The sequence below is a fragment of the Myxocyprinus asiaticus genome, chromosome 15, assembly GCF_019703515.2.
Source record: "Myxocyprinus asiaticus isolate MX2 ecotype Aquarium Trade chromosome 15, UBuf_Myxa_2, whole genome shotgun sequence".
Taxonomy (NCBI): domain Eukaryota; kingdom Metazoa; phylum Chordata; class Actinopteri; order Cypriniformes; family Catostomidae; genus Myxocyprinus; species Myxocyprinus asiaticus.
The window spans coordinates 8,009,437-8,029,176 of record NC_059358.1 but is presented as its reverse complement, the minus strand read 5'-3'; the positions used below and the strand labels follow the sequence as shown (position 1 = coordinate 8,029,176).

Here is a 19,740-nt window from a genome sequence, read left to right as displayed (position 1 = left end):
GACCAGTTTCTCAGCTGATTTCATAACTGTGGTGCGTAACTATTCCTTTAAGTTTCTTCATCCATCTTTGCATGGTCACTGCATATTTACATTTACATTATTACTGTACAAAAATGTAAGGCAGTTTGCACTGAACCCATAACCACCATCTGTTTAATTTAAGCTGGGAAGAACAAAAAAGACACATTGATCACTGTGACGCACAATGCAAAAACGTCCAATGGTCTTTTGCAAATATTTGTGCCGCTGTGTTTTGCCGCAATATAAACAGCAGCACAGCAAACGCAAACATTTGTCGAGGCACCTGCCATGCTATCGTGCCCATCTGCTCCACAAATTCACTTAGCATGACATATGTGCATTAACGCTGAAGCAGCTATTGTTTGCTGCAGATTAGGGGGTCCGGTCAAGGGCGGTCGGTGTCGACTAGACGTACAGGTGGGCTGAGAAGAAAATGCAATCTAAGCCACATGATTTCTGACAGTGAGAAAGAGGTGGTTGGATACAGCTCCAACTGGATATCTGACTCCAGGGCTTCTTTAGTAGAACCTGCCCATGTTTTGCTCATGGCTCAGGTCCAGTTGGCACACAGAGACGGAACTGACTGTGTCCGACAGGCACTGCTGAGCCCAGAGAACTGCCCATGTGGAGGTGTGGCAATCCCTGGCTCTTGTTTGGCTCTTGCTGAGGGTTACTGAATGCTCTTTGGTTGATGCAGGTACTCTGTTAATCATCATTTCCTTTCAGAAATTATTCAATTTCAACCATTACTTATGTGAAGATCTAAGATAAATGTTATCTTTACTCTGGGCTTTTTGCCATTTTAAAGGGGCCATACCCTACACTTTTGTGGAGTTAAGTTTTTTTAACCCCAACGTCTACTTATAATACTAGTCAAGTTTTCTTGCACCAAAAATGATTGAAATTTAGTTTATTGACTATTTTTCACAGTCTCTCTGATCCTAAGAATTAAACAGACTTTTATATGTTACAGTACTTGTAGGACTTCTTTATAAACGACTTATGTCATGATTGGCTAACATTTTCGCATGTGAAATGAGACACCCATATATGGTCCATCCTTCAACAAAAGTCTCTTTGCAAAATCTATCTTTGTGATATATCCTGAATTATGTTTATTAAAAAGCATAAGCATTTTTTAATTTATTTTTTGGTTGGATTTCTGCTTAAAACCAGAAAACAATATTTGCCAATGGGGTCTTTTAGGACTGTGGTGGGAGCTTTTTGATGCCAATGACCCCAAAATATGATGATCCCCTTGCGAGGATTTGTATGTATATACTGATGTATATATTGATATATAAGGTCACAAAAGCGCAGTATTTCCCAAATTAAATTTGCCGTTTAGAAATGTTAGATTTATAATCCTGCAAAGAAACATTCAACTATTTAAATTTGTATAGTGCATTTCACCAAATATTTGTTCCAAAGCAGATTTATAGGAAATATTACCTTACTGTACTTTACCGTAAGGAGAAACTATAGCTGTAAATAGAATAAAATTAAAGCATATAATATTATGATTTCTGAACAGTCTTTAGAAAGCAGAATGAAATATTAATAATGTCAAATTTAATAAATGTTAACTTTGTAAATTTTTTGCAGACCCCCAAGCTAGTAAAAAACTTTGAAAACCCCTTTGACAGTATGCCTACAGAGTACATCCAAATCTTTCAAAAGAGCAAGGAAAATCCATGATATGGCTCAAGTTAGTTAAAGTGTTCTATTTGAGTGATAAGAACTGAAGTTCATTAATGCATTAAGCTTCCCTCCCATTCTGTTCCTCCATATACACTTCCTTTATGCCTAAGGGAGTGTGTCATGTATTAAAGATGTCCATGATAATTAGCTGTACAGGCTATTACCACTAATATACAGAAGACTGCAAATGCCCATGACGAGAGAGAATGAAGGAGACGGAAAGATAATGGACCGCTTGCTTTAAAAGCTCAGAGTGGATGTTCTTTTCATCACAGGAACTAAATGGATGCTTTAAGCCAACATGAAGAACTCTTGTTGAACTCAAGTGCTTAACATTGAAGCATGTGAACTGATAAGTAAAATTAGGGCTATGGCCATTTTTATGCCATAGACAAAACTCAGAATCAGTTTTAAAGGATTTCTCACAGCAGGTGGAACCTGGACGAGTATCTTAATTTACAGTAGATACTGTCCTTCTTTTGATGTGCTCGCCATCAAATATCCCTTTCAGGTTTACTCAGGCACTACAATTAAGCAATATCACATAAACCAGAGTAGTGCTGAACTGAATACCATTCCATGATTTCCAGGTTGTCACAGCCATGTGTTTTTCTTTCTTTAATGTAAAAATTACAGTTAAATTTACGATAAAAAACGTGAAGCTGTTGATGCCAAAATAAATAAATAAATAAATAAATAAATCACCATAAAAAATACAATGACCAATTTTCAGACATTACGGGATGTCGTTTTAGTCCCTGTATATTTTAACAATATATTTTAGGAATAATTTACTGTAAATAAAACAATTAATTATCTTGTTTTCACTGTTAATAAGGTAAATCATGCTTTTCACTCCTAAAAAAAAAAATCATGTTTTCAAATATGTTATCATAAAATTGCATGTATGTGTTGTTACATAAAATATCATTTTTCACTGTACATGGCAAGGTGACCAAATAACCAATTTTTTATTTTTTTTTACTCAAACATTTTTACACTCTTTTTCTCGTTTCTTGTGTGAAACTACAGTTATTTGTAGTATCACACCCTTAAAACAAGATTAAAGTAAAATTGTGTAGGATAATAAGACTTTTTCTGAGAATACAGTATATCTTGAATTACGTTTATTTTTCTTACCCCATTGTTGAAACGTATTTATTTTTTTCCTGGTTTACCCATCAACTTCTTTATATCAATTTTATAAAAGAAAAAACATTTACATTTATTCATTTAGCAGATGCTTTTATCCAAAATAATACAACATTATTGATTCATATGAAAGACACAGTAACATGAAAAGTGCTGCAATACTATGTTTCAATTGTATTAGAAAAGTATGAAAAAAAAAAAAAAACTTAATTTAAGCTATAGACTTTGGAAACAGGCCTTATTTTACACCATTTTGCTTAAATTTAGCTTCTAAATGTAACTGGTTTCAAGGGTGTTTAGATATTTGTAATGAAAAAATAAGACAAATATTGATTAAGCAAATTCATTTTTGTAGTGTAGTTGTTTCTGCATATTAAGCTGGGATAGGAACAAGTATTTTCACATTGAGAAAAATGAAACACATAACCTCTAACTTAAGCCAGACAATAACAAAGGCAACAAAAAGATCTCAGATTTAAACATACAAAAATAATAAACTAAATAAAGAGTGATAACATGGTAGTCTATCTCAAACTAAATAAATTTGCTTTTAATCAGTCATGTCATTTGAGATGTTCATATATGATTATGTGATTCCATCTTCATTCAAATTATAACATGCCCATCTGATTTTTTCAATACAATGGGAAAAAGGAAAGGGAGAAATGGCCTTTCTAAAGCGGTCATGACATGAAAGCGAATGTGGTTATTACGTGCACAGATTAATGTCTGTCCACTGTACTCCTGTCTGCAAAACAGTGATGTCGCTCTGTGAGCAGTGTTATATCCTGTACACTGAAAAGGTTGTTTCCTGTTGAGACACATTGAGGGATTTCTCATTTGCATACTATTTTCTCAGAAACCCACATTCCTGCAGGACATTGACAGAGATGTTTTTGTGAGGAGGGAATGGGGCATGTAGAATAGATCTTATCTGTGTAACGTAACAAGATTATCAGCAGCATTAGCACCCGTCGGAACTATCTGAGTAATCATAATGGGAGGTAAATATGCAGTTCAGCATTGAGATGAATCTAGAGAACTAGATTTAAAGAGACAGTTCAGCGAAAATGAAAATTCTATCACTATCTACTCACTCTCATATTGCTCATGGCATAAGGTAAGAAATTTCAGTCTGTTCCTCACACCAGCCTCAGAAGACTTGGAAAACAGTGCACAAGTCATATGAGATTTGAACACTCATCTTTCACTATTTGTGCTGAGGACATGAATGATCCCTCAAATCGTACGAATTGTTGAGGAGAGGTGTGTAATTAATTTTCTAAGCAAACAGATTGGATTTTCACCTGACAGATAAATCAGGTGAAAAAAAAAAGTTTACATTGAAAGAGGGGCCGAGCCATATCTAGCAACCAGAATCTCAAAGAGACTTATCTTTTGACTTTGGCCAGTAGGCGGCACTCTACCAACCACCCAGAACACCCTAGCAACTGTATAGCAACGTGTTAACAACTACTTAAAACACGAAAGCAATGCCCTGGTACTGTAATAGGGTGCAACGGGGCTAAAATGTTATATTTTCTGGTCAAAAATGTATCAAGACTCAATAAATACATTTCCTTTTACTGAATATTAATGGAGCAACATAATCTGTGTAAAATTAAATCATAACAGAAGGTTGACTTATGGGGGGGCCTGGGTAGCTCAGCAAGTAAAGACGCTGACTACCACCCCTGGAGTCGCGAGTTCAAATCCAGGGCATGCTGAGTGACTCCAGCCAGGTCTCCTAAGCATCCAAATTAGCCCAGTTGCTAGGGAGGGTAGAGTCACATGGGGTAACCTCCTCATGGTCGCTATAATGGTTCTTGCTCTCGGTGAGGCGTGTGGTGAGTTGTGCGTGGATGCCGCGGAGAATAGCGTGGGCCTCCACACACGCTCCGTCTCCGCGGTAACGTGCTCAACAAGCCACATGATAAGATGCGTGGATTGACGGTCTCAGACGCGGAGGCAACTGAGATTCGTCCTCCGCCACCCGGATGGAGGCGAGTCACTACGCCACCACGAGGACTTAGAGTGCATTGGGAATTGGGCATTCCAAATTGGAAAAAAAAAAAAAAATAAATCATTTATGGGGGTCTTTATTTATGAGGGTCCCCCTGTAAGATGGGGCTTTTTACCCCAAATACTATCCTTTCACTTATTGGCCAGTTACTGAAAAACTTGATTTAATCACCTTGAATAAAACCAAAAATAAATATTTTATCTTAAAATAAATGTAGTCATTTCAGCTATTCTCATCAGCTATAAAAATAATTAAAAGTTAGATCAAATTACCATCAAATGAACCATTTTAAGGTAACTTTAGACATTACACACAATGATCTCATGGATCAGGAATATTTTGCAGTGCATAGCGACAAACATCTGTTTAGGAAAGTGCTGTTGTAGTTTTAGTTGCTTTTAAGTGTTTTTGGAGAAAATAATCAAAAGTGCCTTTAAACCTGGGAGCTTTTAGCCCCATTGTACCCTACAACTCCACTCCAGACTTTTTGTCTATTCAATGCAAAGCTTCCCTGCCACAATAATCTTAAAAGTCTTATTATTATCTTGATTTGGGGGCTATGTCCAGCAAACACAGATATATGCAATACATTGCCATTAATTTGATTATTTAATTGTCATTTAATATAATTAAGTTAATTAAAAAGGTTTATTGATTGACACACCTAGTAAAGTCTGTTGTAGATAGTCAGTGCCACAAACCAACAAATGTGAAGCCATCACAAGTTTTTTTCCCATAATTTTCCCAGTTACACTTGCAATGAACATTCCAAATAACTGCCGCTCTCTCAGCTTCATAGGATGAATAATCAGAGAGACATTAGGCCTATCAGCCCAACCCCCCACCCCCCCTTACCTCCTCTTCCTTTTTAAAGCACCAGTTTGAAGCTGAGCATTTTTTCCCGGAAAGCCTTAACTGGGATATGATGCCTCTTTTTATTTGCGCTTGCCCCTGTCGTTGTGTGAGTGACCCCCTCAGCCCCACTGCCTGCCTGATCACAGGAACCGTTTATTACCGCAGTCGCTACCTCTCTTATCTTACGCCGCCAATGCTCATTTCCTTCCCAGATTGAAATGCAAATGTGAAATTTAATGATAAATGCATTATCTGATTGGTGCTGATAACTCTGATTCGCTGTCAGTATAAAATACACACCCCGGGGGTGGGGGCTCACCGGTGCCAACTTGCCAAAATCCACTTTCTTTTAAATGTACTGCATGTACCTGCAATAAATTCTGGAGGTCATATGCATTAAACAGGGAATCATATTTTTGTGTATTCTACAATGTGATACCACAGCTAAACAGTAATTGCTGGCGTTGTTATCTTGTTTGATGTATTATCCATCACTTTGATGAAGTGACTTTTAAGAAGTGCGAAAAAACAGATAAAACATTCTATTTCTACTAAGACAGCAAGAGAAAATCTGCATGGTAAGACGAGATTCTTGGAAAAGAAAATATTTTTTGTGTTTCTGTGTTTTTATGTCTGTTCTGTGCTGTCTATTGGATCTTAAAGGAATAGTTTACCCAAAAATTTAAATTCTGTCATCATTTACTGACCCTCTGGTCATTCTACGCCTACATTATTCTTTTTTTCTTCCATGGAACACAAAAGGAGACTTTACATAGCTCTTATTTCATGCAATGGAATCATATTGTGACTAGGTGCTGTCAAACTCAAAAAAAGAGAACAAATTCAGCATTTAATTCATTGTTCTGACTTAACTCTCAAATCTCTTTTGCATTTCTGCATATTCACAATTGCGTTGTGAACATGAATTTTCACTTTTAGGTGAACCATTCTTTTAAAACATCAAAAGATGTGCTGTGTATGAACTTTCTGAAGCAAAGCTATTTAATCTAATCCATTCAACTGAAGATACAAGATGGCTTACATTCTGTTTAGGAATCAAGCAGGGAAAATAAGTTTCTTTACGAAACTTATTCATATGGCCAAATAAGGTCACTTAACAGCCAAACTTATGACTCCTTGACCCACATGAGCAAAACAAACAAATCTCAGACAAATAGATAAAATGAATACTTTTAGTGTAAAATGCTACATTAGGAAGTGCATTTTGAACCTGTAATCATGGCAGACTTCATGAATGCTAGAATGGATATCTAGTGCACAAATTTACCTTCTTTTACTAAACATTTGTTTTTACATTGATAATGTTTTGCATGTTAAATTAGCAAGACTGTGATCAAAATCAGGACCACAACACAATTCAACATAAAAAGTTGGAATTCAAGTGAATTCAAGAGCTCATTAAGTCTTGAGGAGCAGCCGAGTGTTTTACCTCAGTCAGGTGGCCTTGTCAAGGATATCTTTAGATGTCCTGCTATTGAGCGTTCTGAAATCCCCTGATCCCAGATGGATTCATTTAAAACGTGTCATAATGAGCCGCTTACAAGTGATTACTGGCCGCTAGCTAATGGGCTAAATGGTTAAAGGAGAGCCAGGAATGATCCTGGTTTGGATTAGACCTTCAGGACTGAGTATCATATCACTGCATACTGTTGCTCTACTGTGATATTCTTGTCCTCAGACTATCTGTTCTTCTACATTGTAATCTCAGGGAGATTTTTAGGGTATAGTAAGAATACAGTAGGTGTTCACATGTTTCATTGCATGTATATTTCTCATTTTTTGTCGCTGTTGCAAGTTAACACCACACAATTGTAAATTCTTATCCATAGTTGTGGCTTTGAATTGCATTACCCACAAAATTCAGAATTAATTAAGCCATGCAGATTTGCATCAAATATTTGAATGAAAAAGCAAATGACAGGCAATTTATGCTTGTCCACAAACCAAAATAAGTTAGACAATTCAGTATATGGTCTGTACAGATATTAACGAGAGGTACAGTAGTTTGATTTTTATCTGTCACTTGATGAGTGCATTTGCAAAATATTAAGTTGCAGTTATGAGATGGTAAAGTTGTAATTCTTTTAAGCTAGAATCTGAGATATAAAGTCACTATTGTGACACACACAAGCACACGTGTGAGGAATATATAAACAGAATGTTCTTACGTGGGCCATCCCATTCCTCTGGCTCCAGAGGGGGGTGTCTGACCTTCTCAGTGTCTGTTTCCATCTCTTTCTCTCCCATTTCTCTGTTGCCATTCTCTTCCCCTGAAAAAAGAAAAAACAAACAAACAATAAATTGACTGATTTTAATAGACAATGTAATCATACTGTATTGTCAGTGTGTATTGGTAAAAAATACAATTTATAATCGTGAAGGTTCAGAGACACTCGGACGGACGGATGGATGGATGATATGAAGTCCATAAAGAGCAGAAGGTGTTAATGACCAACTCACCAATAATGCAAAGGCTTTTGAAATGAAATGTTTAAAAAACACATTTGGGTGTGGTGTTAGGGCTTTTGGCCATATAGTGCAGAGACATTGATAACTGAAACACAGCCTAAGACAAATCTCCTGTACAGCTCTTAATGGACACTTACAGCTTACAGAAAAGATACAATAATGTTTTCGATCCAATCTAAAATGCTCACATCTAAATAATGCCTGGATGTGTTTTTTTATGGGCCATTTACACCTGGTATTAAGATGCGTTTTGGGTGATCCGTTTAAAATGGAACGACGCTAGAGACAGGTGTAAACGTGGTCCACTTCAACCAAGTGGGAGGTGGTCACAAACTCAAGTGACCACGTTGGGCTCATAGTGTAAAGGCTCATCCATTTGAATGTGTTTGAACAGGTGCAATAGAACCGCAAACTCACCTTTCAATCAACTACTGCGCTAAAACAAGTGTTTCAAACTGTGCTGGTTATGTGCAGCTTCACCGAAAATAGTCGTCTTAAAAAAAGTGCATACATATACATGAACAAAAACTTTCTTTCAGTATGCCTAAACTCAATATTGTGACACAGATGTTAGGTGCACACACCCAAAGCGAAGTTAATACCCAAAGCCCAGTCAATACATGTACTCCACAAAGATAACTAAGAATTGTGCTCTAAACATCATGTTTGTGCTTAGATTAAATGCAAGAGTAATTGTTAGAAACACTGCACCATTTTTTATCATGCTGTAGCACACTGACGTAATGATTGATGAATGTCGTGATGAAATAGGACATACTCTTTTCGAAATCTGACCACAAGTGGTCAAAAGAGACTAATACAACTTGTCTGTCCACTTGTGACTGCAAACAGGGTCTATGAATCAACCTAAAACAGTGAGGACAACACTTCAGGTAAGGCCAGTGAATGAATGACTGAATGTGGGTCTCCTTTAACAATTTTATCCAACAACAGTCACACTCTGGGTACAGCCACTCTGTAACAGTGTCTCGCTGACCCTGTAGCGCAGCGGAAAGGCCTTCACCATGCTCCTCAAACACACACTGCTCCATCCCGATGGGTTAATCTAAAGATCAAATTCTCTCGCCATGCTGTGTTTAAGCCCGTTAAGACGTGGTTCACTTCAAAAGGCAGGCAAGTAAACATGGCCAAAAGGATCGCAACTTCTTGCTTGCCTCTGCACACCCGGGCGAGCAGAGAGGGCTACACTGCCCTACTTACAGCACATGAGGTCATTCTGACCTATTTTCCAGCATGCAAGGGATCAGCTTTTTTTATTCACTCTGTCCTCCTCGCTCTCTCTCACTAAAACTGCCTCACTTCTTGTATTGTCAGGCCTCGAGAAGCTCCTTAGCATTCTCATTGAGCATTACCATAAGGATAACAAAAGCCAATATCAACAGTTCCTTTCTAGTGTAGTGAGTTTGGAAAAGCGTCGAGATAACATTAAAGACTCTACCTTGATCTCCAGCGAACATGTTAAGCTCTGTAACAAAACGCATTGGAACTGTTTAATTACCGCTCAGGAAATGAAGCTACAAGATGATTCATTAATTAAGAAGTGATTAAGGATTTTCTGCCTTCTATCTAACACCGTTCGCAATGCATTTTAAACACAATCACCAAGGCAACCTCGCTGGGAACAAATGTCACAGAGGCTTGAAGTTTCTTTCAAGAACATGGCTGAAATCCGCCGGGAAAACATTGTGCCAACAGGTACAGAGGAGCACCATTGACCAACATAAAATGAATATGACTGGAATGTAATAGAATGTAGTTTTCAGTTTGGTGAATTTTTTTGAAATCCAAATCATACCCACATTAAAGGAGTTTCCTATTATTAATAAGTTTTGTTCATCTTGACTTGTTTCGAAGCCTTGTATATGTTGTTTGTGTGTGTGAGTGCATCCATGCATGCATACAGTGCATTCAGAAAGTATTCAGACCCCTTTATTTTTTTTTCACATTTTGTTATGTTGCAGCCTTATGCTAAAATGCTTTAAATTATTTTATTTTTTTTCACATCAATCTATACTACATACCCCATAATGACAAAGAAAAAAACAGATTTTTGATAACTTTGCATATTTATTATAAAGAAAAAACTGAAATATCACATTGACATAAGTATTCAGATCCTTTGCTATGACACTTGAAATTTAGTTCAGGTGCATCCCATTTTTCTGGATCATCTTTGAGATGTTTCTACACTTTGATTGGAGTCCACCTGTGGCAAATTCAATAGATTGAACATGATTTGGAAAGGCACACACCTGTCTATATAAGGTCTCACAGCTGAAAATGGATATCAGAGCAAAAACTAAGCCATGAGGTCAAAGGAACTGCCTGCAGAGCTCAGAGACAGGACTGTGTCAAGGCACAGATCTGGGGAAGGCTACAAAAAATGTTTGGCTGCATTGAAGGTTCCCAAGAGCACAATGGCCTCCATAATTCTTAAATGGAAGAAGTTTGGAACAACCAGGACTCTTCCTTGAGCTGGCCGCCCAGCCAAACTGAGCAATCAGGGAAGAATGGCCTTGGTAAGAGAGGTGACCATGAACCCGATGGTCACTCTGGTTGAGCTCCAGAGATCATGTGTGGAGATGGGAGAAACTTGCAGAAGGACAACCATCACTGCAACACTCCACCGATCTAAGCTTTATAGCAGAGTGGCCAGATGGAAGCCTCAATGCAAGACACATGAAAGCTTGCTTGAAATTTGCAAAAAAAAGCACCTAAAGAATAGAATCACTGTCATTGAGATCAATGAATTCATATTGAACAAGTTTATGCTGTTGCTTTCATGAGAATTAATTATTTTGTTGCTACCAAGGCCACTGTGCAATGCTCACTATACCATCTAGGCTCAAAGTCTGTCAGAACTGCCATGATTTATAATTCTGTTTGTAGGGAAATCGATGCAACATGCTATTTGTCACATGCAACCAGTTTTGGCCAATAGCTTACTTAAATCAGCGGTGCTGCTAATTCAATGCCATTTTCAACAGTAATTTTCAAAACAGTGTAGTTTTTTTCAGTAACAAGCTACTTTTTCCAATTAGTAGCTGTGTAGCGTGACAAAATGCTACATAACTAAGTGTGTTTACATGCACAATCTTACACCAATTATGCTCAATAAGCTGTATTGTGAGAAACAAGATTTTCTGGTCTGATGAAATAAAGACTGAACTGTTTGGCCTAAATTCCAAGCGTCATGTCTGGAGGAAACCTGGCACCGCTCATCACCTGCACAATACCATTCCAACAGTGAAGCATGGTGGAGGTATCATCATGTGGTGGGAGTGTTTTTCAGTGGCAGGGACTGGTCAGGGTTGAAGGAAAGCTGAACGCAGCAAAATACAGAGATATCCTCAATGAAAACCTGGTCCAGAGCGCTCAGGACCTCAGACTGGGCCGAAGGTTCACCTTCTAACAGGACAATGACCCTAAGCACACAGCCAAGACAACGCAAGAGTGGCTTAGGGACAACTCTGTGAATGTCCTTGAGTGGCCCAGCCAGAGCCCGGACTTGAACCCAATCGGACATCTCTGGAGAGACATGAAAATGGCTGTCCACCGATGGTCCCCATCTAACCTGACAGAGCTTGAGAGGATCTGCAGAGAAGAATGGCAGAAAATCCCCAAATCCAGGTGTGCAAAGCTTGTTGCACCATACCCAAAAAGACCTGAGGCTGTAATCGCTGCCAAAGGTGCTTCAACTAAGTACTGAGTTAAGGGTCTGAATACTTATGTCAATGTGATATTTCATTTTTTTCTTTTTAATAAATCTGCTAAGTTAACAAAAATCTGTTTTTTGCTTTGTCATTATGGGGTATGGAGTGTAGATTGATGTGAATGTTTTTTTAATTTATTTTAAGCATTTTAGCATAAGGCTGCAACACAACAAAATGTGAAAACATTTCTAGGGGTCTGAATACTTTCTGAATGCACTGTATGTCAGACATTAGGATAGAGTTAGTGAGCTGGTGCAATCAGTCAATCAGAAGGCAGCTCCTCTGTTCTGTCTAATGGCAGTGACATGCATGAGGGTCAATAAGCTTATAGGCGATTTACACAAACAGCTCCTGCAGCAAGGTAGACACAAAGTCATATTGGCTTTTCGCTTCCTCACAGCATTGTTGTACAAGGAAGCCCTTGAAAATATCAATCTGGCGAGGGTGATTTTAAGGAGATCTGAGCTTTCTAATCCCAGCAAACCAAAAGAGAGACACAACGATCAAACAGACAATTACATTGTCTAGATTCTAATGGTTAATATATACAAACACTGTGTCAATGGTGTACATTATTCCAAAAATAAAATAAAATAAAAAATAAATGTATCTCCATAATCTTGTATTGAAATTTCATGAAATGTAATAATTAGAATAATAATAAAAAAAAACATTGCTCCAATGTTCTTTAACAGCTGACGTCACAAATCCCTCTCAATTTTCAACCCCTTTCCTCCAACCTGAATCCAATCTGGTATGTAAGACCCACTTTTCACGATCCAATCAATTACAATGGATAAAATCAAGTTCCATCCTATATTTATTTTTTCCATTAAATATCCTGTTTCACTCTGCAATACTTCAGATAACAGAAGTAAAATGAGCTCTGAACTGCATTAAATATAAGAGAATCATGGTACTACCATCTGATACCATTGTAGTACCACTGTATTGCCACAGTACGTTTTTGTAAGGGCAATGGGTGTTTGTATATCAAGAATTCACATTTAAAAGTAAAAAAAATTGTGTTGATAATGTTTTACTTATTTTATATCCTTTATATGCATGTTTAATAATCAAAGTCATATGAAGGACTTGCTTCATGCGAGTTGTGCTGTTTATTCATGTTGATCATTACTTTGCAAGGTAAAAGGAGAAAAATGACATGACCAAAATTGCCTTGTTGGATTGTTTTCTAATAATGGGACCTGTTGGATTATGTATCCTGTGTGTTTTGAAGATAAAAAATGTTTATGCTTGGTAATGGGTGGCCACTTAGGAAACTAATATTTACCCTCCATTTAAAACAGTAGTAATTGAGATCATGTAAAGTGAAAAGTTGTTAAATAAACATAAAACTAGAAACAACTGTATAAGAATTGCAATACAGACGGAACTCCACCAATCAAATGCTCCAATTCCACAGTTTCGATTTCGGCCCAAAAATCTGCATTGGCATGCAACATCTGCCGGCTGAACAATTTTATTATTATTATTTTTTTTTTTTTTTTTAAATGCCTCCAGAATAAAAAAAAAAGGGAAAATAACCCCACAAAATCCCACCCAGCACCCCAGTGCAGTGTGTGATTAGTGGAAGGCCTCAGCACTATCTCTTTAAAGGCCTATAAATTCCACGTCATTACAGGAACTGGCTGTGCTCTTTTCTGGCTCCTGCCGGCCTGCGTTATCTCTTCGCGCAATGCTGTCTGGAGTATGTTGATCTGGCCTGGCTAGATTGTCATACAAAACAAACATTAATGAATCATTTCCTGTGCAGAGTCAAATGGGGCTAAAGGGATGTGTCTTTCATCTTATCGCTTGGCAAATGAGCGTTCCCCATATTCTCTTGCGTGCACCAACAGCAATGGGAAAAATATATTGAAAAGATCTTTCTGTTGCCGAAGATCCCGATTAGCGAGGAAATCGTACAAAGAGGAGCGTAATTAATTCTATTGCCTTCTGTTTATTGGCTTGCGTCGCAAGGCCGCCTGGATTTTAAAGGGTTTGTTCATAAGTGGCACCTTGCTATGGGCTAAAATGACTAATAAATATTTGAGTCTTTCTCAGCTGTGACAGGATCAGACAAGAATAGAATAACTGTCATTTAGATCAATTAATTCATATTGAACAAGTTTATGCTGTTGCTTTCATGAGAATTAGTTATTTTGTTGCTACCAAGGCCACTGTGCAATGCTCACTATACCATTTAGGCTCAAAGTCTGTCTGACCTGCCATGATTTATAATTCTGTTTGTAGGGAAATCGATGCAACATGCTATTTGTCACATGCAACCAGTTTTGCCCAATAGCTTACTTAAATCAGCAGTGCTGCTAATTTATTACCATTTTCAACAATCATTTTCAAAACAGTGTAGTTTTTTCAGTAACAAGCTACCTTTTCCAACGAGTAGCTGAGTGTGTTTACATGTACAATCTCACACCAATTATGCTCAATAAGCTGTGCTGTGCAGATGACCGTTTAAGATTTGACGTGAAAGCTAGAGAATAATCAACAGATTTCAAGTCTCATGTAAATGTTGGTTTCTTATGTTGTTGTTGTTTTTTTTTTGTTTTTGTTTTTTTTTATGCTGACTGCTGTGCATGTTAACGTGGCCAATAATTATAATGTTGTATTGTATTGCACATGCACTATACTAGCCAAACAAGCAGAGGCAATAATCAAGCACCTTGTCCAACCTAGACTTACAGTATCAAACAATGAAAATCCATAATAAAAATACAAACTATTATGTTTAAAACTATAACTATACTAAACAATGGGTGAAATAAACAAACCATTTCAATATTTTTGTGTGAAAATGATTTCTATACATTTTTCAAAAATTACAACTGTGCCACATTTTTGAAATATAAGACAAGAGGAGACAAAATAGAAAATTAAGAGTAAATATAATTTGTGAGCAGAATATAGATATTGGGTGTCATTTCCAATCAAGTTGTAATTTTGAAAATTATGCAAAAAATAAGAAAATAATATTTAATTGTGTTTATTTAGGATGCATAAATGATAGCTATGAAATTAGCCTTAGTAACAATAAGGAGTCTGACTTTTTTTTTTTCTTTTCTCCAAAATGTTCATTTCCAGCACAGATTCTTTTTAAACACAATATAGAATTTTAGATGTGGTGGGAATGACAAAAAAAAAAAAAAAAAAAAAATCATAAAGTCATAAAGCTCCTGGGATACATGTACATACACTGCTGGAATTACTTAGTAATATAAAACAACAATAATAAAAAATAATAAAAAACTATTGAGTCTAAATATATATATATATATATATATATATATATACATACATACACACACACACTGGCGGCCAAAAGTTTGGAATAATGTACAGATTTTGCTCTTATGGAAAGAAACTGGTACTTTTATTCACTAAAGTGCATTCAACTGATCACAATGCATAGTCAGGACATTACGAATGTGAAAAATTACTATTACAGTTTGAAAACAATTTGTCAGAACTTCTTAAACTACTTCAAAGAGTTCTCATCAAAAAATCCTCCATGTGCAGCAATGACAGCTTTGCAGATCCTTGGCATTCTAGCTGTCAGTTTGTCCAGATACTCAGGTGACATTTCACCCCACACTTCCTGTAGCACTTGCCATAGATGTGGCTGTCTTGTTGGGCACTTCTCACGCATCTTACAGTCTAGCTGATCCCACAAAAAAATCAATGGTGTTAAGATCCATAACAATCTTAAGAATATGATCTGAGCTAAAGAAGCACGATTTATGATATCATTATTTTTGTTAGATTTTGTTAATGATTTGAAATATTCTATTTGATCATAATCTTGATTAACAGTTTTGGAGATTTTGGTCATTCCTCATTCAAGTAGATACTGCAGGAGCTGTGCTTGTATGCCTACAAAAGGCCAAGAGGCACTGTGAATATGGCCGGCGAGTGACCCGACCTGCCTTAACGTGACTTTGATGCAACTGCACTCATGAAAGTCCAACTCATCTGTTGTCAACTAAAACATTTACAAGACTGGACAAATGTGTAAGCAAGGTCAAATTTCACAATTTCTGTAAAAGAAGAAAAATGTGCTTGGGAAATTCGACACCAGCATTCTCACAATTACAGCAGCGAGTGTGACCGAAGCTTGTAAATTTCAGTTTGAAACTTGTTCAGAAGCACAGCTCCATAAATGTGAAATTGAGCATGGAAAGGATGTTGCTGGGGGAGGGGTGGGGGGGGGGGGCATCAATTGTGAAGGAGACAACAAGGTTGTCTTGCTGGAGTACCAGGAGTGCCTTTTTTTCTATTTATATTCTTCTTCTCCTCTTTCAAATAAGGGGGCCCATCCCCTCTGTAAGGCCACAGGTTTCATGTTTATTCACGTTTGTGCGCTAGACTCACCCCATTCATTGGCAGAGACTTCATTTCACACTGCACACACTGTTTCGAAACCATTTTGTATGAAGCCATTGATGGAAGCATCTCAATCATTTCACGGTACATGAGTGTCCAACGATGCCACTGAAGACGAGAACCTCTCCAGTTTAGGGTGGCCTCAGAGAGGGACCCCTCACTGTTTCAGGGTATTTGGTTCCATAAAGGCCGTTTGGAATTGAAATGAGGGACGTGCAGAGATGTGTGTTTCGCTCAAAAGTCGCCACTTCAAAGAAAGTTTTGATGATCAAAATGCATGATGGTTCTTGAGCTACAATCACTAAACAGCTAAAAATATGTGGACACCAGAACACACACCCATACTGTATGTCCTTGCTGAGCAAAAAACAGCAAAAACCTTAAACCAGTCTAAAATCTTAAACCAGTCTAAAGTGGTTTGTTGATCTTTGCAAGTTTAAGCTGGTCTTGCTTGTCTCCCAGCCAGGCCAAGCTGGTTTGCCTTACTGAAATACTTATCTTAAACCAGTCTAAAACAGTTTGTTGGTCTTTGCTGGTTAAAGCTGGTCTTGCTGATCTCCCAGCCTGGCCAAGCCATTTCGACCTATTGAAAAACACATCTTAAACCAGTCTAAGGCGGGGCAAAGGTTGTTTTTTCAACTGAACAATAGAACATAAACAAGTCTAAAGTGGTTTACTGGTCTTCACTGGTTTAAGCTGGTCTCCCAGCATGGCCAAACTGTTCTGCCCTACTAAAAAACTCAAAGACAAGACTAAAGCAGTTTTTTGGTCTTTGCTGGTCTAAGCTGGTCTTGCTGATAACCCAGCCTGGTCAAGCTGTTTTGCCCTTTTGAAAAACACATCTTAAACGAGTCTAAAGCAGTTTGTTGGTCTTCGCTGGTTTAAGATGGTCTTGCTTGTCTCTCAGCTTGGCTTAGTCTTGTCTCCTGTCTTGGATTATTGAAAAACACCTCTTAAACCAGTCTCAAGTGGTTTACTGGTCTTCAATGATTTATGCTGGTCTTGCTGGCCTTTTAGCCTGGCAAAACCGGGTTACCCAACTGAAAAACTTATCTTAAACCACTCTAAAGCAGTTTGCTGGATTTTGCCTGTCTCCTCAACAACACATCTTTAACCAGTCTAAAGTGGTTTGTTGGTCTTTGCTGATTTACGCTGGTCCAGCTGGTCTCCCAGCCAGACCAAGCTGATGTTTAGATGGTTTACGTGGTCAACTGGTCTTCAACTTGTCTCCTGACAAGTGCCCAAAATCCCTCTTATAGCATCAAACCAGGCCAAACCAGATCTAATCAAACCAGGTTTATGAGGGCCACTAGCTTCTGACTGCAAGGCGCAACAGATATCTTTTCTTGAAGACTTCAGAAAATGGGTGAGACTTTGTTGGCATCCAACTGCCTGACCTCTGTGAATTTAAGCTGCTTTGCTACTTCACCGTTGTCCGATCTAAGTTAATAAGGGCTTCGTAAGTTAATGAAAACGGCGATTCCTCTTTGTGTTCCGACAGCTTTTTAATACCAATTATGGGCTGAAACTTTTAATGAAGGTTTTAGGTTCTCCTGACAAGCTAGTTTTCGGCAAATGACGACAGAGATACATGAACGCTGAACTTTGAGCGACCAGTGGAGCAACTGCCTGCCAGCAAGGAACTTCACACAGGAGACCTTATTCTTCAGAACAGATAAAGGCCAAGGGATGAGTGACTGCTTTTTAAAGCCAACATTTAACTCTGCTCTGGGATAATTAAAGCTCGCCATCTCATTTGAGAGGGTTTACTTAATCAAGAGAAACCTCTCTACTGTCCTATAGCTGAGGAATAACACACATAAACCGTTTAATGCCACCAGGATTGAGTTCGCATTAATTCACAGCACTTTTTCATAAGTGGAGTGAATTTAAGCCACTCATTGCTAAATGCGCTTTAAAGAGATCTAATTGAGCAGAGGATCATGAGGGAATGACTACACCTGATGAGCTTGTACTACTTGTTAAATGGAAGAGAATGGGAACTTGTCCAAAGAATTTGAGGACATGGAAGACTTAGCGCAGGATTGTGATGGGGTGGTTGAGAAATCTGACGTAAACTCCTTGCGTATGACAATGGAAAGATTACTTGGGCATCTTGGAAGCAAACAAGTTTAAACTTTGGACCACCGTTGGTCTTCATTTTAGCAAAGCCATCAAAAAGTGTGGAATCTAAGAGGAGATTTGCTAATACATGGTGCTGCCCACAACAAAAGAGGCCATCAAATGGCTTTGACTCAAGTACATACTAAGTAACTAACTCCAGAATGTGAGAGTTTTGGTCCAACCCTTAGAAAAAAAAAAGCACTGTGACATTTACCATGATACAGTGATGGTATCAGATGATGTTTTCAATGGTACTGAATGACCATGGTATTTACATGGTATTCCAAGGTACCACGGTACCATATCCAAAAACCATCATACATTTTGGTAATTTTTTTGTGTATACAAGGATACGTTTAAAATGGAGTCATATAAACAATATTATGAATTTTCATCGAATGTCTTGATATACATTAGCCATTTGGATATAAACAATTTTTATGTCTGTTTAATCATTATATTATATTATATTATATTATATATATATATATATATATATATATATATAGAGAGAGAGAGAGAGAGAGAGAGAGAGAGAGAGAGAGAGAGAGATACACACATTTATATTTATTATTATTATTATTATCATGGTATTATCATCAGTATAATTATGGTACCATATCCATGTCTAATAAACCCTGTTAAATGGCACTTTATTGTTAGTGGAAAATTGAATACTGTATTATATTCCCAAGCCATCTGCCTCTGAATAAAGCTTCATAAACAAAGTAAAATTTGTATTTATCCGCAGGGCCATTACATTTAGACGAACAGCATGAGACAAACACTTGTATGAAGATTTTCGTTTGACCCTGAAATAAAATAGTGCCGAACTGCCATTAGTTCTAAGGTTCAGACATGTTATGCCTTTTCCTGAAGAACAAAGGGAAAATCATAACGGAGTGGAACTTAAAAAGATTCTGCTCCTCAAAGACAGTCCTTGTATGAAATCCCTTTGGGCACTGTAGGTTTTTTTAAAGAAACATTATTTAAAAATATTTGCTTGAGGCGGAGGGACATTCAAAGCACAAACTCTTCATTATCAAGAACGATTCCTGGCAGCGGCAACGCTGAGAATGCAATGCATGAACTTTGAGGTCTCAATCTATTACACCAAAAATTAATTTAAATACATCCAAAATTTCATTTAAGTATAATAAAAGTAGGCCATACAACTACAAGTATTCTGAAGTCATATGACAGCTTTCCATGTAGAACAGGCCGAAATTTAAGTTA

The 19,740-nt window shown here is 37.5% G+C and overlaps 1 protein-coding gene across 1 annotated transcript in view; it reads right to left on the bottom strand.

Annotated features, from left to right (window-relative positions):
* Positions 1–19,740, bottom strand: part of LOC127453085 (zinc finger protein ZFPM2-like) — a 220,931-nt gene that overhangs the window by 133,537 nt on the left and 67,654 nt on the right. Inside the window, exon 3 of the mRNA XM_051719147.1 lies at positions 7,942–8,043. Within this exon, the coding sequence (XP_051575107.1) occupies positions 7,942–8,043 (102 nt within the window). The remainder of the gene's footprint in view (positions 1–7,941; positions 8,044–19,740) is intronic.